Source organism: Pseudophryne corroboree (assembly GCF_028390025.1).
Source record: "Pseudophryne corroboree isolate aPseCor3 chromosome 3 unlocalized genomic scaffold, aPseCor3.hap2 SUPER_3_unloc_71, whole genome shotgun sequence".
Classification (NCBI taxonomy): Eukaryota; Metazoa; Chordata; class Amphibia; order Anura; family Myobatrachidae; genus Pseudophryne; species Pseudophryne corroboree.
Genome location: NW_026967565.1, coordinates 57,559 through 84,173, shown reverse-complemented (window position 1 = coordinate 84,173; position 26,615 = coordinate 57,559). Strand labels below are relative to the sequence as shown.

General features: G+C 46.6%; 1 protein-coding gene across 1 annotated transcript in view; it reads left to right on the top strand.

Annotated features, from left to right (window-relative positions):
• The window catches only part of LOC134984667 (oocyte zinc finger protein XlCOF7.1-like), a 102,057-nt gene extending 81,818 nt beyond the window's left edge, over positions 1 to 20,239 (top strand). Inside the window, exon 7 of the mRNA XM_063950195.1 lies at positions 18,271 to 20,239. Within this exon, the coding sequence (XP_063806265.1) occupies positions 18,271 to 19,349 (1,079 nt within the window). The 3' untranslated portion in view covers positions 19,350 to 20,239. The remainder of the gene's footprint in view (positions 1 to 18,270) is intronic.
• Positions 20,240 to 26,615: the final 6,376 nt, after the last annotated feature.

Here is a 26,615-nt window from a genome sequence, read left to right as displayed (position 1 = left end):
GGAGGTCACTGGATTCAGTGGACCATGCTTTAATTAAGAATTGGAACCTCCTAATAGTTCTTATTTTCTAAAGCAGAGTAATGGGAAGTGTATGTGACAGGATGGTCTTCATTCCTTAATATAGGTACTCCATTCCTAGTATGTCTGCAAGTAGAGACCTCATACATAGAAAAGTTCATCCTTCATGAGCAAACAGATTGATTATGGGGAGTGATATTCTGTACAGATGTCCTGGAGAAGTTATCCAGACAATCCCTGTTATACAGAGTGGAGATCATGTAGAGAGGGATAGACACCTTGATAGAAGAATGGTCTGGTTACGCCCCTTGGCTAGAGGATCGGTCCGGTTTTGCCCCTGCGCTAGAGGATCGTTCCGGTATTGCCCCTGCGCTAGAGTATCGGTCCGGTTTTGCCCTTGGCTAGAGGAACAGTTCGGTTTTGCCCCTGGCTAGAAGAACGGTCCGGTCAGGCCCCTGGGCAGCAGGTGATCACTAAAAAAGCCTAGTTATTCTCCCATTTATAGCGGATCTTTCTTCTGGAGAAAAATAAAATGATATTAAAATTCTCAGGTGAAAATTACTGTGTATTCTCATTATCTATAACGTCCGCAATTTAAAGACCTAAGAAACTGTAGGCTAGTAAAACATTACAACAGGAGACTACGTAGAAAGCCCTTTCGAATGTGTTCTTCTAGCACCACACAACTGCACAGTACGCAGACATTTGGCCGATCTATCAAAAATCAGTGAGAAATGGATAAAGTATTGAAATCCATCAGTATTCAAAGGGAAAAGTCTTTATACAGGACTCCATCAATCTTAAAGTCTATGCACGGTTGTCGACTGAATAAGTCTTCTCTACATCCTACAGATCAGAAAGGCTGAAAAAATACTCTCTCTAATATCCATTATGGGATATTGGGGAATTAGTACGATGGGGTATAGATGGGGTCCAAAGGAGCCAGTGCACTTTACATTTCTTCCACTGGGTGTGCTGGCTCCTCCCCTCTATGCCCCCTCATACAGGCAGTTTAGAAACATGTGCCCTCAGGAGAGGATGCCACTCTGAGCTCCAGAGGATTTTCTTCCGTTTTATTTTGAACTTTATTTTCGGGATGCTGTTTGGGCGTCAGTATACCTGCACCGTGTGAGTGGGGGGAGGGGGGGTCCTGAGAGGTTGTTGGTACCGCGGGGCATTGCGCCTCGTTGGTCGCAATTGCAGCATGCCGCACACCCCTAACGTAGCCTGAAGGTCAGAAGAGTGGTGAGTACAAACCGGGGGCCCTGCTAGGGGGGTCCCCTGGTTCTTGGTGCGGTGCTATGGCAGGGGCGGCATACAGGACCCTCCCTTAGAGGGACCCGCTATAGCCCCCCTGTGTACACTGGCAGCGGTGGTGAAATCAATGTGATGTTTCACACTTATAAGGAGACATTGCCAGTATAAATATCTACACAGCTCCGGCGCCATTACACGGTTCGGAGCTACCCCAGAGCAGGACCAGCGGCATTTTGGCGCCTTCCTCTGCTCACTGCTGCAGCAGCAAGGACACACAGTTCCTCCAGACAAATGGGGGAGAGCCGCTATTATTACACAATTAGAGTCCTGAAAAGGACAAGAACTCCGGTGTTCACCGTGATATAAACACAGCCTGCAATCTTACTGAGGCTGACAGGCTTGGGTGTGCTGTCCCTCTCACTCTCTGTCTCCTCACATACAGTAAGGGCAGGCTTGCTATGTAATAACGTGTGTGTGTGTGTGTGTGTGTGTGTGTGTGTGTGTGTGTGTCTGAGTGTTGTCTACTCTAAACATGGTAAAACACCAATTATGCAGTGTATGTTGCAACAGATTCTCTCCCTCTATAGATGGTTCCCTATCATGTGAACAATGCAGTCAGTCTTCCCAAGTTAGTGAGGAAGTCAGGCGTCATCCTGGCTCGGTGCCATAAAGACTATGATGGCAGACATGTCATCTCAGCTCACTGCTAATACTCAGAAAAAGCTCAGTGTCACCTTCCCTGATTCTCCGGAACTAGATGACATATTTAAGAAAGCCTGGAAAAACCCTGATAAAAATAAAAAATATCAGGTTACAAAATGGTTTTTGCACACTTCCCCATTTACACCTGAAGGTAGGAAGAATTGGGAAGAACCCCCAGCTGTAGACATATCAGTCTCCCGTTTCTTAAAAAAGGTGGTACTACCAGCATCTGGCTCCTTTACATTATAGAACCCTGGGGATAGGAAAATAGAGACTACACTAAAGTCTACTTACACAGCGGCTGGTGTATCACAAAGACCCGTGCTTGTGGGTTCCTGGATGACACATGCCAGTCATACATGGGCAACTCAAATTCAAGAGGGCCTTGCGGGGGATATGTCCCTGGTCACTACGGTGACTCTCATAAAACACATTCAAGACACTGCAGGCATCCTGTGTGACTCTCTCAAGGAGATAGGCGCTATTAATACTAGGACTACTGCATGGCAGTGTCAGCGCGCAGAGCTTTGTGGCTGCGTCACTGGATAGTGGATGCAGATTCCAAGCACAGTGTGGAGTCTGTTCCTTAGGGGAGTTGGATACATGGATTTCTAAGGTTACTGCAGGAAAATCCACATTTCTCTTTTCTGGGGACGTCTAACCAGTCCTTTTGGACAACAAGGTTTAGATCAAGAATCAGAGGTGCCTGCACTGCAGCGAGAAGCACCAGAAGTAAGGCAAGAAAACCAGCCGCTGCATGTTCTCAGGAACAAAGCACCAGTTCAGCTTCCACGAAGGCCTCAGCATGACCCCCCCACACACACACACACACACACACACACACACACACATCGAGGGGATCTCGATGTGGGAGCTCGACTGCGTCACTTCAGCCGCAACTGGGAAAGCTCCTACCAGGATACCTGGGTACAGGACCTCATTTCTCAGGGCTACAAGCTGGAGTTCAGCAGCGCTCCTCCCCAACAATTTTTCAAATCAAGCTTACCAGTTTTGGAGGATACATGAGTTACGCTGCAACAGGCCATCCTAAAGTTGGTCCAGTCCCAAGTCATTGTTCCAGTGCCACTACAACAACAAGGAAAGGGTTACTACTCCATCCTGTTTGTGGTACCAAAACCGGACGGTTCGGTAAGGCCCATTCTGAATCTAAAATCCTTGAACTCTTACCTAAAGGTTTTCAAGTTCAAGATGGAATCCTTGCAAGCAGTGATTGCTGGTCTGGAAGAATGGGAGTTCATGGTCTTGCTGGATATAAAGGTCGATTATCTCCATATCCTGATTTGGCCACCTCATCGGGCCTACCTGCGGTTTGCCCTGCTGAACGATCACTACCAGTTCCAGGCACTACCCTTCGGCCTGTCCACAGCTCCGAGGGTCTTCACGAAGGTGATGGTGGAGATGATGTTCCACTCCGAATCCAGGGTGTCAATATTGTCCCTTACCTGGATGATCTCTTGATAAAAGTGACATCCAGGGAACTTCTAGTACTCAATATAGACCGCACTATTCAGCTTCTGCTATAACATGTATGGATCCTCAATTTACAGATGTCCCACCTGGAGCTTACTCAGTGGCTTCTATTCCTGGGAATGTTTCTGGATACTGTGGCAATCCAGTACGGAAAGTTCCATGCCAGAACATTTCAATTGGATCTCCTGAGCAAGTGATCCGGATCACATCTTCAGATGCATTGGATAATACGTCTGTCACCTCAGGCCAGGATCTCCCTCTTGTGGTGGCTACAGTCCTCAAACCTGCTGGAAGGTTGAAGTTTTGGGACTCAGGATTGGATTCTCCTCATGACAGATGAGTCTGAGAGGATGGGGAGCTGTCACCCAAGGGGCTCAGTTCCAGGGCAAGTGATCAGCCCACGAAGCCCTACTTCTAATCAACATTATGGAACGTCGGGTGATCTACAATTCTCTGCTTCTGGCCTCTCCTCTGCTTAGGAATCGAGCGATCCAGGTTCAGTCGGACAACGCCATGGCGGTGGCTTACATAAATCGCCATGGAGGGACAAAAAGCAGAGCCTGCATGCGAGAAGTGTCAAAGATACTCCTCTGGGAAGAAAGAAATGCAATGTCCGTCATCTTCAATCTGGGGGTGGACTACAGGGAAGCGGACTTCATGAGTCGTCATGATCTCCACCCCTCCCAGGGTGGTTCCATCAACAGGTGTTTTAACAGATAATTTGTCAGCGTCCGGAATCTTACCGGTACGCTGGGGCCGCGGGGCTGGCTTCCTTGGCCTTGTGCGGGCAGCAGCGGAGGTGGGCTGCTGCGCCGGATCCGTGGGCAGCAGTAGCGGCGGTGAGGGGGTCCGCTCGTGGCGGCGGGATGCCCTTGCTGAGCCGTTGCTAGGAGACCAGGGGCAGTGAGCAATGTGGCTTTGCAAAAAGGTGTGCATTACTGGGGGCTGCCATGTTGGAGACCAAGTTTTAAGCATAGTTCCTGTTTCCTGTTTCTTCCAGCCAATCCAGGGGAAGCTCTCCCTATAAAAGGGGGCTGATTTAGGACAGGGACGCCAGTGCTTCAAGTTACAACCCTGTTGTAGGTGCTTTAGCCTGTGCTCCCAGGATTCCTGCTGTATTCTGGTTACTCCTGATCCTGCTTGGTCGGTTCTCTATTGCTGCTGCAGCCCTGCCGTTTCTAGCCTGCTACTGCCTGTGGAAGCGCTCCTGGAAAACCCGGTCCAGTAAGACTCTTGGGCACAGTCGGCCCTGGGTCTTCTGCCTCGTCTTTCAAGCCACACTCCACAGATCTCCTTCACCAGCCACGCCTTTGTACCACTGACCACAGCCTGCAGATTACCTGTTAGGGTCTCCTGCCCTGTGCTGCCACGTCGTCATGGCAACCGGGAGACAACTGCTAGCGGAGTAACCTGAGCGCAGCTGATACTCCGGTTCGGGTCTTTTGCTGTGCAGTGGTTATAGGCTCTGTGCACGGCAGGGGATCCGGTGCTGGTTTTTGTGCTCACAGTCTGTGAGGTCTGAGTGGGGCGTGGACAGCACCTGCTTTATAAGGCCTCTTCTCAGGGTAAGCAGATGCTGCTGAATCTTTGTTGGTTAGTCAGTTCATGAAAGTTAGCCAGTACTGTGTAGCTTTGTATTTGTTTGTTGCTTACTGCAAATAGGCCTGGGGATTTGGTATTACACTCTGCCAATCCAGACCTAGCAGTAAGACTGGAGTCAGTCGTTTAGCTTGCTGGGGTTCTGTTACTACTCTGTGAACTTAGCAAGTTTGCGGCTGTATTCTAAGACTTGCCTGTCTAATCCTGTCTCACTGTGCTAGGTGTCAGGGGTCAGTTTAGTGGCAGTAAGCTGAACCTGTGCACTGCAAGTGAGAATTAGGATTGTGGAGACTCTCCTTGTGTCTATCATTCCATCTCTGACCAAGGAGTTTACTGCCACACCCGTTGGTAACCCTTTAGGGTTTACTGTTGCCCTTAGCAACAGCATTTCGGGTTCTCTACGTATTAAAACACAACATCTTGCTTTTCCCATCTGAGCAGTTCTAATACAAGGGAGATACCCAGTTCCTTAGCCTCTGGGCTTCTCTGTTCACTTTGTGTGTATTTTGTTACCCTATCACCTTCTGTGTACGTTATGTCATATTCCCCAGTCTGTCTGTGAGTCCATTTGTTTTGCATAACAGTTCAAACACCAGTACATTCCTGCAGGCACTGGAGTGCATAACAGTTCTGACACCAGTACTTTCCTGCAGGCACTGGTGTGCATAACATTACCTTCAGCCTCGTTTTCCAAACCACAGTCCACAATCCTTGTCTCCAGCCACGGCTTCAACCACCATCCACAGTTCCACAGTTCATCATCTACAGTCTCGTCTTTCAAATCACAGTCCACAGTTCTTCGCCCCCAGCCACGTCTTTAACCATTGTGCACCAGCCGCTGTTCTTTACCTCAGCCCTGTACATAATAAATACTTTCCATTGACTCTCAAACCCCGCCTATGTTCTTCATTGCTCCGTGTCCCATGCGAAGAAACTATATCCAGCCCCCTCATCTGGTTCATTCACAGCCTGCTACCTTCTCGGGCAAATCTCAGCTGCCGGATCCTCAAACTTTGCTAGACGTGACATAATTGACCTGTGGGGCTGCCCACAGATAGACATAATGGCTTCTCGACTCAACAAGAAGCTTCGCTGGTATTGCTCAAGAACCAGGAACCCTCAGGCGAGGGCAATAGATTCGCCGACGTCCCCTTGGCCTTACTGGCTGGTCTACCTGTTTCCTCGATTCCATTGCTCCCGAGGGTGCTAAAGCGATTCAGAAATCAAGGAGTCCAGGCAATTCTGATTGCCCTGGATTGGCCTCGGAGGACATGGTAAGCAGATCTTCTGAACATGTCCGTCGCAGACTCTTGGCCTCTGCCAATGAGAAGATATCTTCTGCAACAAGGACCGTTCATCTACCCGATCTTACGGCAACTTTGTTTGACGGCATGGAGGTTGAGCGGAACATCCTAGCTCACAAAGGCTTTTCCAAAAAGATTATTGCAACCATGGTTCAGGCCAGAAAGCCTGTGACGTCAAAACACTATCATCATATCTGGAGGAGATATCTTTTGGTATGAGGAACGCACGTATCCACCTGCAGAATTCTTGTGTTTCCTGCAGACTGGAGTGAATAAGGGCTTATGTCTGGGTTCCATTAAGGTGCATATTTCAGCTCTCTCAATGTTCTTTCAGAAGAAGTTTACAGTGTTGCCAGAAGTTCAGACCTTAGGGGTAATTTTGAGTTGATCGCAGCTGGAATTTTGTTAGCAGTTGGGCAAAACCATGTGCACTGCAGGGGAGTCAGATATAACATGTGCAGAGAGAGAGAGATTTCTAAAAGTGTTGGTTTCTGAGTTAATTACCTTACACAGCTTCGTGTCGTCTGCAAAGATTGACACTGTGTTTTCCAGGCCTATTCCTAGATCATTGATAAATATAATGAACATCAGTGGGCCAAGAACAGACCCTTGTGGTATTCCACTGACTACTGATGCCCAGCTGGAGAACATCCCATTGACCACTACTTGTTGTTCCCTGTTGTCCAACCAATTACCTATTCAAGTACAAATAATATTTCCTAGGCCAAGTTCCCTTAATTTGTGGACCAGTCTCCTATGTGGCACTGTATCGAAGGCTTTTGCAAAATCTAAGTAAACCACGTCCACTGCTTTTCCAGGGTCCAGATTCTCGCTCACTTCCTCATAGAAGCTAATTAAGTTGGTTTGACATGACCTGTTCCTTACAAACCCATGTTGACTTTTAGTAATAAACTTAGTTGCATGTAGGTGCTCCTCTATGCTATCCCTCAAAATGCCTTCTAATATTTTACCCACTATAGAGGTTAAACTAACTGGTCTATAGTTTCCAGGATTATTTTTAGTTCCCTTTTTAAATAAAGGCACTACCTCAGCTATACGCCAATCCTTTGGTACCATGCCTGATCTAATCGAACTATTGAAAATCGGGTATAGGGGTTTAGCTAGCTGTGTCCTAAGCTCCATAATAACCCTCGGATGCAAACCGTCTGGGCCTGGTGATTTATTAATCTTTATTTTGCTTATTCTCTCCAGGACTACTTCCTCACTTAAACAGGTATCTAGCCAAGAGTCATTACATTCACTGTCGTTAAGCAATACTGTCACCTGTGCATCCTCCATGGTGAATACTGACGAAAAAAATAGTTCAATATTTCAGCTTTTAATTTGTCATCGTTTGTCAAGGATCCCAATTCATCCTCTAATGGGCCCACGTTCTCCTTCTTCAACCTTTTACTGTTTATATATTTATAAAACTTTTTAGGATTGATTTTACTCTATAGCGATTTGCTTTTCATTAGCAATTTTAGCTGCTCTTATTACTTTTTTGCATATTTTATTGCATTCCTTGTAAAACTGGAATGACTCCTCCCCACCATTAGATTTACATGTTTTAAAAGCACGCCTCTTATTAGCCATTGCTTCTTTGACCTCCTTATTAAGCCACATTGGTTTGTGCTTAATACTCCTGCGTTTACTGCTCATTGGAATGAATTTGTGACTATTGCTTTCAAGCAACCCTTTTAAAGTATCCCACATTTCCGAAGTGTCCTTGCCATGAAACAACTCATCCCAGTCAATGCTGTTTAGTGCCCGTCTCGGCATATTAAAGTTAGCTTTTCTGAAGTTTAATATTTTGGTTGCTCCCTTATAGCTATTTTTCTTGAAACTGATGTCAAAAGTGATCATATAATGATCGCTGTTTCCCAAGGTCTCCCCAACTTTAATGTTTGATATAATGTCCACGTTATTGGTAATAACTAGGTCCAGAATAGTTTTACCTCTAATTGATTCAGGAATTGATCCTTCAATGTATTTAAAAACCTGTTGCTCCTAGTTTTTAAACATGAATCGTTCCTCCAATTTATATCAGGATAGTTAAAGTCTCCTAACACTAGGATGTCCCCCATTCCTGCTGCTTTTTCTATTTGCTGTAGGAGTTGTTCCTCATCATGTATGCTGATATCCGGTTGCTTGCAACGTGTCAATGACTAGTTTCTTTGCCTCAGTGCCCTCACTTGTGATCTCAACCCATAGCGACTCCACATTATCTCCAATCCCCTTGCAGATAGTATCTATTACGCATGGTTTAAGAGATGGTTTACCGAAGAGACATATCCCTCCTCCCCTTTTGGTAGCCCTATCCCTCCTAAAAAGAGAAAGACCCTCCAAATACGCAACCAGGTCATTGTCACGGCCCCCCCGTCACAACAGGGAGTAGGCTTTTATTCGAGCCACTTCGTGGTCCCGAAGCCGGATGGCTCGGTCAGACCGATCCTAAACCTGCAGTCCCTCAATTTCTATCTAAAAAAGTTCAAATTCAAGATGGAGTCGCTCCGAGCAGTGAGTTCCAATCTGGAGGAAGGGGATTTTATGGTGTTGGTGGACATAAAGGATGCCTACTTACATGTTCCCATTTATCCTCCGCATCAGGCTTACCTGAGGTTTGCAATTCAGGATTGTCATTACTAATTTCAGATGTTGCCGTTTGGTCTGTCCACGGCTCCGAGTATTTTTACCAAGGTAATAGCGGAAATGATGGTTCTCCTTCGCAAGCAAAGAGTAACGATTATCCCGTACTTGGATGATCTTCTGATAAAGGCGAGATCCAGGGACCAGTTGGTGCAAAACATTGCACTCTCCCTGACAGTTCTTCAACAACATGGTTGGCTCCTAAAGTTGCCAAAATCACAGTTGATTCCGACGACCTGGCTGACGTTTTTGGGAATGATACTGGACACAGAACTACAGAGTTTTTCTTCCAGTGGAGAAGGCTCAGGAAATTCAGGGTCTGGTCAAACAAATTCTGAAACCAGCCAGAGTGTCAATCCATCAATGCACTCGCTTGCTGGGGAAGATGGTTGCGGCTTACAAGGCCATTTAGTTTGGCAGATTCCATGCCAGAGTGTCCCAGTGGGACCTGTTGGACAAGTGGTTCGGATCCCACCTACACATGCACCGGAGGATAATCCTGTCTTCCAAGACCAGAATCTCTTTCCTGTGGTGGCTGCACAGCTCTCACCTCCTAGAGGGGCACAGGTTCGGGATCCAGGACTGGATCCTAGTAACCACAGATGCAAGTCTCCGAGGCTGGGGAGCAGTGACACAGGGGGAAAACTTCCAAGGAAGATAGTCAAGTCAGGAGACTTGTCTTCACATAAACGTTCTGGAGTTAAGGGCTATTTACAACGGCCTTCTACAAACGGAACGTCTTTGTCACAATCTGCCTGTACTGATCAAGTCGGACAATATAACAGCAGTAGCATACGTATACTGCCAGGGCGGAACAAAGAGCAGAGCGGCAATGGCAGAAGCTACAAAGATTCTCCGCTAGGCGGAAAAACATACAGTTGCTCGGTTGGCAGTCTTCATACCAGGAGTGGACAACTGGGAAACAGACTTCCTCAGCAGGCATGATCTCCATCCAGGAGAGTGGAGCCTCCATCAGGAGGTCTTCACAGAAGTGACAAGTCTTTGGGGAGTTCCTCAAATAGACATGATGGCGTCTCGTCGCAACAAGAAGCTACAGAGATATTGTTTCAGGTCGAGGGACCCTCAAGCAATGGCAGTGGATGCACTGGTGACACCGTGGGTGTTTCAGTTGGAATATGTATTCCCTCAACTTCCTCTCATTCCAAAAGTTCTAAAGATCATAAGAAGTACAAAGATTCAAGCGATCCTCATTGTCCCAGGCTGGCCAAGGATGGCTTGGTATCCAGATCTTCAGGAATTACTCGTAGAAGATCCCTGGCCTCTTCCTCTCCGCGAGGACCTGTTACGGCAAGGGCCATGCGTGTATCAAGACTTACTGCGGCTACGTTTGACGGCATGGTGGTTGAACGCAAAATCCTAGCTCAAAAGGGTATTCCCAGTGAAGTCATTCCCACACTTATTCAGGCCAGAAAAGGAGTAACGTCTAAACATTACCACCGTATTTGGAGAAAATATGTTTCTTGGTGTGAATCCAAGAAGGCTCCTACGGAGGAATTTCAGCTAGTATGTTTTCTCCATTTTCTACAAGCAGGTGTGGATGCGGGCCTAAAATTGGGCTCAGTAAAGGTACCGATTTCAGCCTTATCGGTTTTCTTTCAGAAACAATTGGCCTCCCTTCCAGAAGTTCAGACCTTCGTGAAGGGTGTGTTGCACATCCAACCTCCATTTGTGCCCCCAGTGGCACCGTGGGATCTTAATGTGGTGTTGCAGTTCCTTCAATAACATTGCTTTGAACCTTTACGTAAGGTGGAATTGAAATTCCTCACTTGGAAAGTGGTCATCCTGTTGGCCTTGGCATCCGCGAGGCGGGTGTCTGAGCGGCCTTGTCTCACAAGAGCCCTTATTTGATCTTTCATGAAGATAGAGCAGAGTTGAGAACTCGTCAACAATTTCTGCCGAAAGTGGTTTCATCTTTCCACATGAACCAAGCTATTGTGGTGCCAGTGGCTACTGACGCCTTATGAGTCAAAGTATCTGGATGTGGTCAGAGCTTTGAAAATTTATGTCGCCAGAACGGCTCAAATCAGGAAAACGGAGGCTCTGTTTGTCCTGTATGCTCCCAACAAGATTGGGTGTCCTACTTCCAGGCAGACTATTGCAGGCTGGATCTGTAATACGATTCAGCAGGCTCATTCTACGGCGGGATTGCCGTTACCAAAATCGGTAAAAGCCCATTTGACTAGGAAGGTGGGCTCATCCTGGGCGGCTGCCCGGGGAGAACTTTGCCGAACAGCTACTTGGTCAGGGTCAAACACTTTTGCTAAGTTTTACAAGTTTGATACCTTGGCCGATGATGACCTCCAGTTTGGTCAATCAGTGCTGCAGAGTCATCCGCACTCTCCCGCCGGTACTAGAGCTTTGGTATAACCCCATGGTTCTAATGGTGACCCCAGCATCCTCTAGGACAGGGGTGGGGAACCTTTGGCCCTCCAGCTGTTGTTGAACTACACATAAAAGCATGCCTTGCTACAATTTTGCTATTTGGCCATGCTAAAACTGTTGCAGGGCATGCTGGGATGTGTATTTCAACAACAGCTGGAGGGCCACAGGTTCCCCACCCCTGCTCTAGGACGTATGAGAAAATAGGATTTTAATACCTACCGGTAAATCCTTTTCTCTTAGTCCGTAGAGGATGCTGCGCGCCCGTCCCAGTGCGTACTGTATCTGCAGTTATTCATTGTGGTTACACACATGTTGTGTTACAGTTATAGTCGGCATGTTGCTGACGTTGTTCATGCCGTTGGCTTGTGTTCTATGGAATGCCATGTTGTGCGGCTTGTTTGAGGTGAAAGCTGGTATGTATCTCACCTTAGTTTAACAATAAATCCTTTCCTCGAAATGTCCATCTCCCTGGGCACAGTTCCTATAACTGGAGTCTGGAGGAGGGGCATAGAGGGAGGAGCCAGTTCACATCCTTTGAAAGTCTTAAAGTGCCCATGTCTCCTGCGGATCCGGTCTATACCCCATGGTTCTAATGGTGACCCCAGCATCCTCTACGGACTAAGAGAAAAGGATTTACCGGTAGGTATTAAAATCCTATTTCTTGTAGCGTTTGAAAAAACGATTTAAGAAATCGGGTCTGTCTGGCATGAGGGGCATAGAGAGAAGTGAGGGTGACATATTTATAATGAATTTTCACAACTAGAATCTAATATCTACCATTGCAATCCACCCACTTGCTTTCCAGGTGAAAGGGGCAGGATCTATGGGAAAGGATGGATACACCACAGGAGATAGAGCATGCTGGGTAGTTATTGGTAAACTGAGGGGGAGAGTGCAATGGAACATGTGATTCCTGAGTGGCTACCACCGCCGCCTTCTGGTCAGCGAAATATTTTATTGCAAGACATCTCTTATGAGGAGAATTAAGACCTTTTACATTAAGAATTAAAAACGTCACCATGATAGAGATCAGATCATGGTATGAAACATCTAGGATCATCTGTGCAAAGTCCAACAGAGTCTGTAGGGCGTGTGCATACTTCAATCTATCCAATAACAGATAGAAAAGGAAAGAAAAAATGGGAGCCAGAAATAGCATCCATAAAGGAGCTAGAGATTCCATCACTAGGGTACTGGGACAGAAAGGTAGAAAAAGGTGGCGGTCGGGCCTAAAAGGGGGACCTGCGAACTACCCCAAATAGCCATACGAGAGTGCAAAATCTAGTCATCATAGTAACAATTGTACAAAGAAATATCAAATCTCAATGTAACCAAAGGAGGTAAAGGTCAAGAACATGGCCTGATATCCAATGTAGGTTCTACCAACACCGTTATAAGGGCAACAGGATGTTAGAGGAATCAGTCATGCTTTACCTGAACACCCAAACATTCTAGAAAGGTATTATGAAACGTAACAGTGGAAAGAATATCAGACCATATAGCAATTATATAGCACAGGAAATAAAGTTAAAAATACACGTTTTATACCCAAGAGCAAATAAATATGGGCCAAAAATAGATCCATGCCCAGAGTAACCGAGAGTAACCTCACCGCTGACCACAAAGTTCCCACCATTGGTTACAATGGAGCGCATAGGCGCTACATTGTAACACTGCCGGGTGCTGCCTGTCATACAGTACAGGAGCACACAGCCAATCAGGAGGGTGCCAAACGTGGCGCTCCCTGATTGGCTGATGGAACCTTCTTGGACTTAAGTCAGAGTTGGTTCCAGGCATTCGGGGAAAGGGGTCCCATGTGAAAACATGGGGCCCCTTTCAGTTCGTGGTCGGGTATCCGTTTTTTTATTTTTACAAGTACGTGGATTACAAAAGGATTACAAGCCGAGGAGCCTTCTACACTGGATTTGGTGAGTATAATTTTATCAACAGGTACACCATGGATTCTACTGGAGAAGATGACCGACCCTCGTGTGAACATAAGGTAAGTATGTGTATATGGTGGTATGCATGTATGTATTAAAGTTATACTTTCAAGGTGTGTGTGTGATGTCTTTATTGGGGTATTTTTTTAGTACTAGTACTACAGGTACCAGCGGGCCCGTTTTTCCGCCGCATGCTGGTACTTGTGGTTCTCCAAGTACCAGCTTGCGGGGGAGGCTTGCTGGGCCTTGTAGTACTGCTACTAAAAACAATATCAAACACTTTTAACAAAGGCTATCAGCCCCCCATCCGCAGCCCTTGGATGGGGGGGGGACAGCCTCGGGCTTCACCCCTGGCCCTTGGGTGGCTGGGGGGGGGACCCCTTTATTGAAGGGGTCCCCACTCCCCCAGGGTACCCCGGCCAGGGGTGACTAGTTGGATATTTAATGCCACGGCCGCAGGGCACTGTATAAAAGTGACCCCCGGCTGTGGCATTATCTGTCCAGCTAGTGGAGCCCGGTGCTGGTTGCAAAAATACGGGGGACCCCTACTCCTTTTTGTCACCCATATTTTTGGAACCAGGACCAGGCGCAGAGCCCGATGCTGGTTGTTTAAATATGGGGGAACCCTTGTCCATTTTTTCCCCATATTTCTGCAACCAGGATCGGCTCAAAGAGCCCGAGGCTGGTTTGGCTTAGGAGGGGGACCCCACGCAATTTTCTTTCACATTTTAAACTACTTTATAAAATATAAAAAGGTGCACAATGAACCCCAGCACGGATCTCACAGATTCGTCCGTGATTCATTGTGTTAAAGTCGGCAGTGTTTTGCTAATCACTCCCGTAATACACTGTAAAAAATTACGAATGACATCGACATCGGAAAACACGAAAATGCAGAATACGACAGCTTAGTAAATTAGTCGTAATCAATTAAAAAAGTTGCAGTTTTACACTTTCGATGTCATTCGTAATTAATCTCCAACCAAATCGGGAGAATTACGAATGTTAGTAAATATACCCCCATGTCTTCCTGAAGGGTGTCATGTGCTGAAATCAGATCTTTGTGAGACACAACAATCTCTTTCATCTCAGTCTGTACGAGTGCCAATCTCACTGATATCAGACCTCAAAGCTTGAATATTAGAGTTAAGTTCTGAAGTTAGTTCAGTCCTTAAATGTAAATAACATAGAATGTATAGAGCGTAGAGTAACAGGATCCTCTAGAGCAGGGCTGGCCAAACCGGTCCTCGAGATCTACCAACAGTTCATGTTTTCCAGGCCTCCTGGAGATCTGTAGAATTGTCAGTTAGGAATGAATGCAGCACATCTTAATTAGTAATGACTACACCTGTGCACCAGCTAGGTGGTCTGGAAAATGTGTACTGTTGGTAGATCTCGAGGACTGGTTTGGCCAGCCCTGCTCTAGAGTGTCTTAAGGCGTCTTCAGCCATTACAGCTGGGCTGTGCATCTGACAAGAAGAAGCAGATGATGTTGTAGCGGTCTCAGAAGGACCACTTGAATTTGAGATACCAAAGAGATGGACAGGTGGGGCCGATTTGGTACCTTTTTAAGCTTTTTTGGAGGCATGGTAAGCCGGCTACAAAGAGACTGACCTCTCAGAGATAGGAAAATACAAACGATCTATAAATAAAAGGAGCAGTAGTACGCTGTCAGGAGGTTACAGCAAGATGACTCCGTTCAAAATGACATTCTTAGTCGGGGTGACGGGGGTATCCGAGCCAAAATTTCAAGTAAACATGATGTAATGCAACTCAAATAACACAGTAATGACCGATAAATTCCACTAGAGGTCAGCGTGATCACAGACGTGAAGTACTCAGCACAGAGAGACACAAATGGCAAAATATATTCAGTGGATAAATCCACAAAATAATATACTGTTAGGTTGTATTCAGAGTGTAATGAGCTGTACTCAGACGATACTTGATACTGGGCTCTGCATGTAGACTGAGAGGAAGTAGATTATAGTGGTACCATATAAATAGAAGGTAGTTTCACCTCCAGGCAAATGCTTCAATCCAAAATGGCAGCCACCTCACTTCCCAATATCACCACCGGGCTCCGGTGACTGTGGGCAGCCCGTTCTGTCCCCAGCAGTAGCGGGAGCTGCGCAGCCAGGGGCGGATTGGTCCACCAGGACGCTGGGCCAGAGCCCCTTAGGCTGGTCCAGTTGTCCCCTTGATGTCCAGTCTCCTTCACACAGTGGGCCATCTGCAGTGATTGGAGCTCAGATCAGTCAGCGCTAGGTGACAGCTTCTGCGCATGTGCAGAGGCTCAATGAAAAGCTGATGTGCAGCGCGGCGCACCAATGCACCACCCCCTCCCTCTCTGCTCACAGGCCGGATATCCCCAGTCCCACCGCTTCTATTGTGTCCTGGTCCGGGCTGCAGCGTCCGCCCCGCAGCTTACCAGCCAGCAGGGGCTCAGTGTCTGGCCGGGCTGGCTGTAGGAAAGGAGGGGTGGGCCACAGGGAATGAAGTGCGGCCGGTGTCTGCCTCAGACCGCCCACTGTTATCATCTGTGCACTGATAGAGAAGCAGGAGCTCAGCCTCAGCTCCGTGATGGCTGCCTGGTGGGGTGACTTATGTGGGTGAGCTGGATGTTATTAATAAGGTAGTGTGTGTGTCTTATGTAACGCTGCATCTCTTCATGTATCCAGTCATGGTGATGGTTGCTGCAATTTCTAGAACTTTGTTGTTCCTGCCTCTGGTCCTTTCATTTGTGCTGCTAACGCTATGGTGAAAACAGAATACATATGATATCCCAAAGCCCGGGCTACCCGCTATCATTATGCCGACGGCATCATTCCAGAGGTGAAAATCCAGACAGTCCCCCTAAAATCTAATCTAACCCCGATTCCCCCCTCACACTAACCAGCCTTTCCCACAGCCTGTCCCTAACCCTCCCCAGTGGTGCTAATTTCCCCGGGAGATGCCTAACCCCCCCTACACACAGCCTAACCCTCCCTCCCCCACAGCCTAACCCCCCCTACACACAGCCTAACCCCCCCTCCCCCACAACCTAACACTCCACGTGGGATGCCTTAGCCCCCCCTACCCACAGCCTAACCCTCCTACCCTAGTGGTGTTAACCCCCTCGGGGGATGCATAACCCCCCTACCGACAACCTAACCCTCCCAGGAGGATGCCTAACCCCCCCCCCCTACCCGCAGCCTAATCCTCCCACCCTAACAGCCTAACCTTTCCTCCCCCACAGCCTAACCCTTCCTGGGGGATGCCTAAACCTCCCTACCTGCAGCCTAACCCTCCTCGGGGGATGCCTTAGGCCCCACTACCTGCAGCCTAACCCTCCCTCCCCCACAGCTTAACCCTCCCTCTTCCACAGCTTAATCCTCCCTCCCCCATAGCCTAATCCTTCCCAGTGGATGACTAACCCTCCCACCCTAGCAGCCTAACCCTCCATCCCCCACAGCGTAACCTTTCCCGGGGGATGCCTAACCCTCTATCCCACACAACCTAACCCTCCCCATGGGATTCCTAACCCCCCTACGCACAGCCTAACCCCCCCTACCCACAGCCTAACCATCCCTCCCCCACAGTCTTTCCCTAAACCTCCCCAGTGGTGCTAAGCCTAACCCTTCTCCCTGCAGCCTAACCCTCTGTCCCTCACAGCCTAGCCCCCCCACCCTAGCAGCCTAACCCTATCCCTCTCTGGGGATGCCTAACTCTAACCCCCCCACCTACCCACAGCCTAACCCTAACCATCCCACCCCTGCAGCCAAAAGCACCTCCAAGTCAGGTGTCTAGAGCGTGCAGGAAAGACTGGGCGCACATAGCCCCAGAATACAGCCCATGGCTTCAGCGGCGTCACTAGGCTGCGGCAGTGAACAGTGCCCGGAGTGAGTAGAGCAAGCGGCTTTAGGGTAGTGGGGGACAAAATAGATTGGGTCTTGGTCCCAGCGGGGGCTGAGAGCTATCAGGTAGGGTAAATAAGAAGCCACTTACTGAGGAGAGCTCCAGAAAGCAGGTCTGCATGGACCACACTCCTCTTATTTATTATTTTATATACTAACAGGGGTGACAGGTGTGGTACCTCCCTGCAAAGGCAGATCCAGTCTCTTTCTCATCAGACTCTGCTGTCTTCCCTGCACTCTTAGATGTTCACTGCTGCCAGTAGCACACGTATGAGAAGCAGAAGTATGGCGGCAGCTGTATAGATTCTGATATGTCATTCTCTATATCATACTTACTGTGCACACCATCATCCTTATTACTATTGTGAATATAGAGGTAAGACACTGATGATGGGGGTGTAAGAGTGGATTATAACCCAGCAGATGATGATGATGATTGCAGTGTATAATATGGTGTATTGCATGTAAAATACATTGTTCCACACCTACTCTACTGTAGCAATATACCTTATATGAGGGGGAGTAACACATGTACAGGCTTACCAGCGTATGAGCACACACATAAAGGAATGCTTCCTTACCAATGCTTCCAGGAGTAACGTTAGGAGACATTTCTCTGATCCATCAGCTCATATGACTGATGTTATTGTTCATCTAGAATCTCCAATTCATACGATATGTTCCCCATCCATTGTTTTACATTGGTGCTGACATAGGACTTGGCGAGTGACTACATCTCCATTTATACTTCATGGTTAGTTACCAGTACAAGAGAGAGATATATCTAAGTCTTATTATAATATTACATTTGTTATTGTGAGTGTTCTCAGGAGGGTGGACATAATGATAGTCTGAGACACAATATTATAAAGCCTTCATTAAAAATTATGTTTTATTATACACACACATTTACAATTAAGTGTCCCAGAGAGTCGTCTTCTATTGTTTACAAGATTAATATTGTTACAGAAAATGTCACATTTCCATAATGTATTTTATTTCCAGCAGATGGACACACAAGCAGGAACATCTCAGAAGGACATCTAATGTTATCCCCGGATTGTGACATAAAAGATAATGACAGTAGACAGGATTCTCCAGGAGCTAATCCCATTACCCCAATTATACATCCAGCTCTATCAGCTGGTCCCTCTGATCCTGGGAAATGTTCTGCTGATAACTCTGATATTGGTGCATCTGTTACAGCTCTGAGAGTAGATACAGTGTTTCCCTGTTCTATAGATGCCAAATGTTTTACACAGAACACAAAACGTATTACCCATCAGCCAGCTAAGGAAGGTGAGAGGCCATTTCCATGTTCTGAGTGTGGGAAATGTTTTGCACGGAAATCAAATCTTGTTATACATCAGAGAAGTCACACAGGTGAGAAGCCATTTTCTTGCTCTGAGTGTGGGAAATGTTTTATATGGAAATCACAACTTGTTACACATCAGCGAAGTCACACAGGTGAGAAGCCGTTTTCTTGTTCTGAGTGTGGGAAATGTTTTTCCCAGAAATCACAACTTGTTACACATCAGAGAAGTCACACAGGTGAGAAGCCATTTTCTTGCTCTGAGTGTGGGAAATGTTTTAGATGGAAAACACAACTTGTTACACATCACAGAAGTCACACAGGTGAGAAGCCATTTTCTTGCTCTGAGTGTGGAAAACATTGTTTAAATAAATCACATCTTGTTATACATCAGAGAAGTCACACAGGTGAGAAGCCATTTTCTTGCTCTGAGTGCGGTAAATGTTTTTCCCAGAAATCACCACTTGTTACACATCAGCGAAGTCACACAGGTGAGAAGCCATTTTCTTGCTCTGAGTGTGGGAAATGTTTTACACGGAAATCACAACTTGTTAGACATCGGAGAACTCGCACAGGTGAGAATACATTTCCATGTTCTGAGTGTGGGAAATGTTCTGCACACAAATCAGATCTTAGAAACCATGAGAGAAGTCACACAGGTGAGAAGCCATTTTCTTGCTCTGAATGTGGGAAATGTTTTACACAGAAATCACAACTTGTTACATATCAGAGAAGTCACACAGATGAGAGACCATTTCCATGCTCTGAGAAATAAATCATCTCTTGTTGTACATATTAGACTTCATCAGGTGAGGAACCATTTCATTTTCTGGAGTATACTTATTATTGCCATACGTTGTTCTTCAAGGTTCTTATCCTATCTCCTATGCTTTTTGCAATATACATGTTACCACTGGGTGAAATAATCCTATGTCATGCCCTCATCTACCACTGCTATGCAGATGACCTGTCTCTTGCTCCGGGTACTGAGAACCCAGTACCAATCCTAAATGGTTGTCTATCTGAGCTCCAGGTGTGGGTGATGCCAGTTGGCTGTGACTCAGTCCTGGTGAAACAGGTCCTTATGATAGAAGCTCACCAATAAATGGCAGGGCTACAGCTCAGCTTTACTACCAATCAGACGCCACATAACACCCATTCTCTGTTCCCTTCACCGGCTGCCTGTAAGATGGTAACTCCATTACATAATCTTACTGACTCTCCCAGCCCTACATGACCAGGGTCACAGGTACCAGAAGCAGCTTCTAACTCCTTACTGCCCTGCTTTCTTACTTCCATCTGCAGATGAAGGTCTGTTACCAGCAGTACCAAGAATCCCCAAGCAGTGCTGAGATGTCAGGGGTAGACAGGGTGGGTGGCACTATTGCTGTATCAGTGGCACTGTCTGGGTAATATCCCCAAGCAGAGCTGAGGGGGTACTCAGGGTGGCTGGCAGTAGTGGGGACTGCAGGAGGCAGTGTCTGTGAGACTCTTGTCCTCAAGCAGAGTTAAGGTGTCAGAGGAGGAGACAAGGTGGTGGCAGAAGCGGAAGAAGACAGGGCAGTGGCAGTAGTGGGCTGAGACAGGGAGGGTTGCAGTAGTGGGGAGAGACGGTGGTGGCAGTAGTGGGGGCAGACAGGGTGAGTGGCAGTAGTGGAAGGAGACAGGGCAGGTAGCAATACTGGGGGGAGGGTGGGTAGTAGTAGTGTGGGGGAGGCAGGGCAAATGGCATTAGTGGGGGGAGACAGGGCGGTGGCAGTAGTGGAGGGATGCAGGGCAGTTGGCAGTAGTGTGGGGGAGATGGTGGGTAGCAGTAGTGTGTCAGGTCCGGGTGTTTTGTGAATCCGTTAACCCGGGACCAACCACAGGTGTAGGTGCTGGGCTATGAAGAAAGCAGGGAGGACGAAGAAAGTTCCGCTTCATATATTTATTCAAAATAACAATTCAGTAAAGAGTTAACTGACAAGTTGTTAATCATCATATTATACTGAAGTATTGCAGGAATAATATGCAAGAGAAAACTCAAAAATAAATAAAAGAAATGTTCATGGAAACATATGCAAAACAAGCTGATGAATAAATGTTGGATTGTCCAAATATAAACAGGCTTTGATGCTGAACTGCAGAATGTGATTAACTGGATAATGCAGACATGAAGAGATAACTAAGGATTTGCAATGGAGTTTTGAGAGTTAACTGAGAGACTGTGAAGAATTATCCTTGTTATGACAACATAGCAAATATAAACAAGCTTTGATGCTGAACTGCAGAATGTGATTAACTGGATAATGCAGACATGAAGAGATAACTGTAAGGATTTGCAATGGAGTTTTGAGAGTTAACTGAGAGACTGAGAAGAATTATCCTTGTTATGACAACATAGCAAATAAAAGTACTGAATTGGGTTACTTGCGGGTTCCGGAGATCACTGTGAAACTGTAGTAGATGACAAGGTGATGAATGGGTTAAATGCAGAGTTGAACAAACGAACAGCTGAGATCCTCCAGACTTTGTAGGATAGGCAGACAGACTAGGTAACCTCATGCAAGACTCTGGGAATTCAACTGTTTCCAGTAGGTGAGCAATTAACTGACAGCACAGCGGAGAGCCGGTGGATCTTTCAGCAGTGAAGGCTGCAGACGGACCTCTGGGAACGGAGGCGATATCTGGACCACGGGAATCACACAGGAATGCACGGAGAGAGCTCAGAGCTAGAGCACAGCGTTGATACAACAAAGCACTGGCCCAGAGTAACATAATCCCAGCCTACTTAAAGGCAGCACAAGCACGGGATTGGCTTACACCTGCCCACAGGTGTTTTCACAAGTGCTCTGTATTAGCTATTTGGTCTCCAACATGGCCACCTCCTATACAGCAGACACACCGCAGTGCCTTAGGCCATTTGGTCCCCGCACTCACAGTTCCCAGACTCTGCATTACCTGTGCCATTGATCACGCCGTGTCCCCACACGGGCGCACAGCACCGCGAGCAACCGCACTGGCAACGGATGAACCCCAGAACCCGCAAAGGTGAGAGACCGGTTCGTGACATAGTGGAGGAGACAGAGCGATGGCAGTAGTGGGAGACAGGGCGGAGGCAGTAGTGGGGAAAGACAGGGTGGGTAGCAGTAGGGGGGAGACAGGGCAGGTGGCAGTAGTGGGCAGAGACAGAGTGGGAGGCAGGGTGGTGGTAGTAGTGGGGGGAGACTGGGTGGGGGGAGACAGGGCAGGTGGCAGTAGTGGTGAAGACAGGGTGGGTGGCAGTGGGGGGGAGACAGTAGTAGAGGGAGACAGGGCGGGTGGCAGTAGTGGGGAGAGACCGGGTGGGTGGCAGTAGTGGGGGGGGGGGGGGGTCAGGGCGGATGGTCAAAGTGCTGTACCAGGGGCTGCACAGAATCAGTTGATAATCAGACTTAATGATGATTATGCTTCCTTATTTCTAATTAATCCCTTGTATGTGTTACTGTTGTTTGCTGTGTCAGCCTTTATGTGTGTTCTGTGTAATAATCCTGAAAGTAGTGCTGCTACCGATCTCATATCATTTGTAGTAACTTGGAAAAGATGAGATAGGAGGTGCACTCTGGAAGCTTATAGGGGGTTAATCAGAGATGATCGCAGATGTGACCTCACGCAGCCCCCCAGAAAATTGTACCGGCCCACCCGCGTTCGCCCCTCAGAGATGCGGCCACAATGTGTGTGTCTGTGCGGCCGATGTGCATGTGTATTTTTCCAACACCAGCAAACTGCTGCGTGCCGCTATTGCGGCTGGGTCTGAATGACCCCCATAGGCTGTTGTGCAGACTACTAATGTATTTTTGAAGTTTAAGATATGAAATAAAGTTGTTTAAAAACAAAAACAAAAGATTTCCGTTGAGTCTTTTTATGTGTCTGTGTATTATCTAATTTCAGGATAATTGTCGCTATGGTGACAGAAACAATTTCCTGTTAATGTGTCATTTGTGTTGTTACTTTTGTGTCCACATAATATCAGTGTTGCTGTGTATAAATATCCTGTCTGGTGTGTAAAGGTGGGTACACACGCTGCCATTGTGACTGTGCGATTTCCCTTGAACTGTCCGGAGGCCAGAACCACCAATAGTGACTGTATGTACTTGTGATTGTGGCTATGTGTGATTGTGACAGCTCATGTGAATAGTGGGTGACATTACAGGGGGGGGTCTCTCTGTGTAACTAATAGTGGCAGACATTTTATATCAGTGCATTAATGTGGAGTGGGGGCAGTGGCCTGGCAGAAAGCTGCAATTACATCATGTGACTTCCTCTGGTTTCCAAATTCCCTTCTGCTGTGTGTGTATATGTATGTATGTATGTATTGTCAAAGTCGAAAAATATTGTAATACATATGCCTTGTACTAACCCCATGCACATGCCCGCTGCTTGTGCACTCAGTCCTCCGTTCGTGCACATATCCGCAATTTGCGTAGGATCGCTCCGGCGATCATGCGCGTGATATGGGTATTTACGGCGGAGTTTGTGAGCGCGTAGAGGGTTATTAGTACATTACATATTTAACCCAAATAGTGCACATTGTACACATAGCCCCCTGCACCACATCAGAAAGAAATAGCTGTTTAAAATGATAACAGAACAAAGGGATTCACCTTTACAGGGTAGGAGGGGACAGAACAAGGTTACAAGGTGGTGTTTGGTATCCAGCTGTAGGGTATTTTAAGGGAAACATTCTGGTGTTGGTTTGAGGAAAATCGCATGTTCCTGAGGATAGTTAGATGCAGAAGCAGAATATAGGTTTAAACTGTATTTACTGTATATTATGTATGCGGGGGGAATCCAGAGGAGGCCACCCACAAGAGCAGTTGAGAAAGACATCGCCCACCTTTTCAAATCAACCTATGACCTCTCCCGTAATGAAAAGGTACATCTCTGTGTCCAATAGACAAAGGGATTACAGTGACTATTGTATTGTTTTGGATGAAGTGAATAAAGAGAGCTTGCAGCAGGCTTGGACACACAAGACTCTGAACGCTATCTGTATGACCAGCGGAGGACCGGCTCGGGTTGCTCTTGCGAACATTCTCACGTATGTACATTCTCTGTAGCCATTATTCTGTTTAGATTTACTTGTTAGCCTGTAGTGTATGATTTGTATTGTTTTACCTTTTGGAATTAATCCACTGAGGCCTTAGAACCCTGTGGTTTCAACTACAAATCAGTGTGGTGTCTTCAATTTCCTGCAAGGAGTTTAAAGTGTATTTATCTGTATAAGGTGTATAGGCATTGATAAGGTGTACGCACTGCGGGTACTTTGTATCGCCAGCGCTACTTAAGGTTTAAAGGTGTAACATCATTGCAGTGCTTTGCTGCATAAGGTTTAAGGTGTAACATCATTGCAGTGCTTTGCTGCATAAGGTTTGAGGTGTAACATCATTGCAGTGCTTTGCTGCATAAGGTTTAAGGTGTAACATCGTTGCAGTGCTTTGCTGCATAAGGTTTAAGGTGTAACATCGTTGCAGTGCTTTGCTGCATAAGGTTTAAGGTGTAACATCGTTGCAGAGCTTTGCTGCATAAGGTTTAAAGTGTAACATCATTGCAGTGCTTTGCTGCATAAGGTTTAAGGTGTAACATCATTGCAGTGCTTTGCTGCATAAGGTTTAAGGTGTAACATCATTGCAGTGCTTTGCTGCATAAGGTTTAAGGTGTAACATCATTGCAGTGCTTTGCTGCATAAGGTTTAAGGTGTAACATCATTGCAGAGCTTTGCTGCATAAGGTTTAAGGTGTAACATCATTGCAGAGCTTTGCTGCATAAGGTTTAAGGTGTAACATCATTGCAGAGCTTTGCTGCATAAGGTTTAAGGTGTAACATCATTGCAGTGCTTTGCTGCATAAGGTTTAAGGTGTAACATCATTGCAGTGCTTTGCTGCATAAGGTTTAAGGTGTAACATCGTTGCAGTGCTTTGCTGCATAAGGTTTAAGGTGTAACATCGTTGCAGAGCTTTGCTGCATAAGGTTTAAGGTGTAACATTGTTGCAGAGCTTTGCTGCATAAGGTTTAAAGTGTAACATCATTGCAGTGCTTTGCTGCATAAGGTTTAAGGTGTAACATCATTGCAGTGCTTTGCTGCATAAGGTTTAATGTGTAACATCATTGCAGTGCTTTGCTGCATAAGGTTTAAGGTGTAACATCGTTGCAGAGCTTTGCTGCATAAGGTTTAAGGTGTAACATCATTGCAGTGCTTTGCTGCATAAGGTTTAAGGTATAACATCATTGCAGAGCTTTGCTGCATAAGGTTTAAGGTGTAACATCATTGCAGTGCTTTGCTGCATAAGGTTTAAGGTATAACATCATTGCAGAGCTTTGCTGCATAAGGTTTAAGGTGTAACATCATTGCAGTGCTTTGCTGCATAAGGTTTAAGGTGTAACATCATTGCAGTGCTTTGCTGCATATGGTTTAATGTGTAACATCATTGCAGTGCTTTGCTGCATAAGGTTTAAGGTGTAACATCATTGCAGTGCTTTGCTGCATAAGGTTTAATGTGTAACATCATTGCAGTGCTTTGCTGCATAAGGTATAAGGTGTAACATCATTGCAGTGCTTTGCTGCATAAGGTTTAAGGTGTAACATCATTGCAGAGCTTTGCTGCATAAGGTTTAAGGTGTAACATCATTGCAGAGCTTTGCTGCATAAGGTTTAAAGTGTAATCATATCATTGCATTGTATAACTGTATAAGGTTTTAAGGTGTATTAATTGTGTGCGCACGCTGTGTGTGCTTTGTACCCACAGTGCAGCGTTTGTACGCTGAGTGCGTACACGGTACAGGACTCTGTACGCAAAATAGCGTACGAAGTACGTAGCGTGAGCTAGCGACCGCAGCAGCTCCATGGTAAAGGTGTGTTTAAAGGTATAGCTTTATGGTTTAAGATAATATCGACATTATCAGTATGTAGATATATATATATATATATATATATATATATATATATAAAATTATTATTATTTATGTCTGTTGAAAGGTTGAGTTTTTTAGGGTTTTTTAATTGTACGGGAAATAGGATTGTTGTATTTAAAATGAATTTACCTGACCCTGGCCTGGAAATGTCCATGTATGAAGGTATGGGAGATACCTGCTGCAGTCCCTTCTACTTACATTTGGGAGGTCCGGTTGTATTGGGGGAATTAGAAGCAAATAGTAAATAATACATTGGCTCCATAACATCTCGCTGACCTGTGATTCTTACACAAATACACTCCTATAAGCGCTCTTATTAAATAAGATGATATACATTCCTTATCTATTGAGCAGTAATGTCCTTCATCTCCGGACTCTTCCTTGTATTCACACAAAGTTTCAGAGATGGACTCCCAGTTTCATTATGTATGGAAAAAATAGGATTTCTCTGACGTCCTAGTGGATGCTGGGAACTCCGTAAGGACCATGGGGAATAGCGGCTCCGCAGGAGACCGGGCACAAAAGTAAAGCTTTAGGACTACCTGGTGTGCACTGGCTCCTCCCCCCATGACCCTCCTCCAAGCCTCAGTTAGATTTTTGTGCCCGGCCGAGAAGGGTGCACACTAGGGGCTCTCCTGAGTTTCTTAGAAAAAGTTTAGTTTTAGGTTTGTTATTTTCAGTGAGACCTGCTGGCAACAGGCTCACTGCATCGAGGGACTAAGGAGAGAAGAAGCGAACCTGCCTGCTTGCAGCCAGCTTGGGCTTCTTAGGCTACTGGACACCATTAGCTCCAGAGGGATCGAACACAGGGCCCGACCTCGATCATCCGGTCCCGAAGCCGCGCCGCCGTCCCCCTTACAGAGCCAGAAGCAAGAAGAGGTCCGGAAAAATCGGCGGCAGAAGACATCAGTCTTCAACAAGGTAGCGCACAGCACTGCAGCTGTGCGCCATTGCTCCTCAGGCACACTTCACACTCCGGTCACTGAGGGTGCAGGGCGCTAGGGGGGGGGGCGCCCTGAGCAGCAATATAAACACCTTGGCTGGCGAAAATACATCACATATAGCCCCCAGGGCTATATGGATGTATTTTAACCCCTGCCAGAACTCGCCA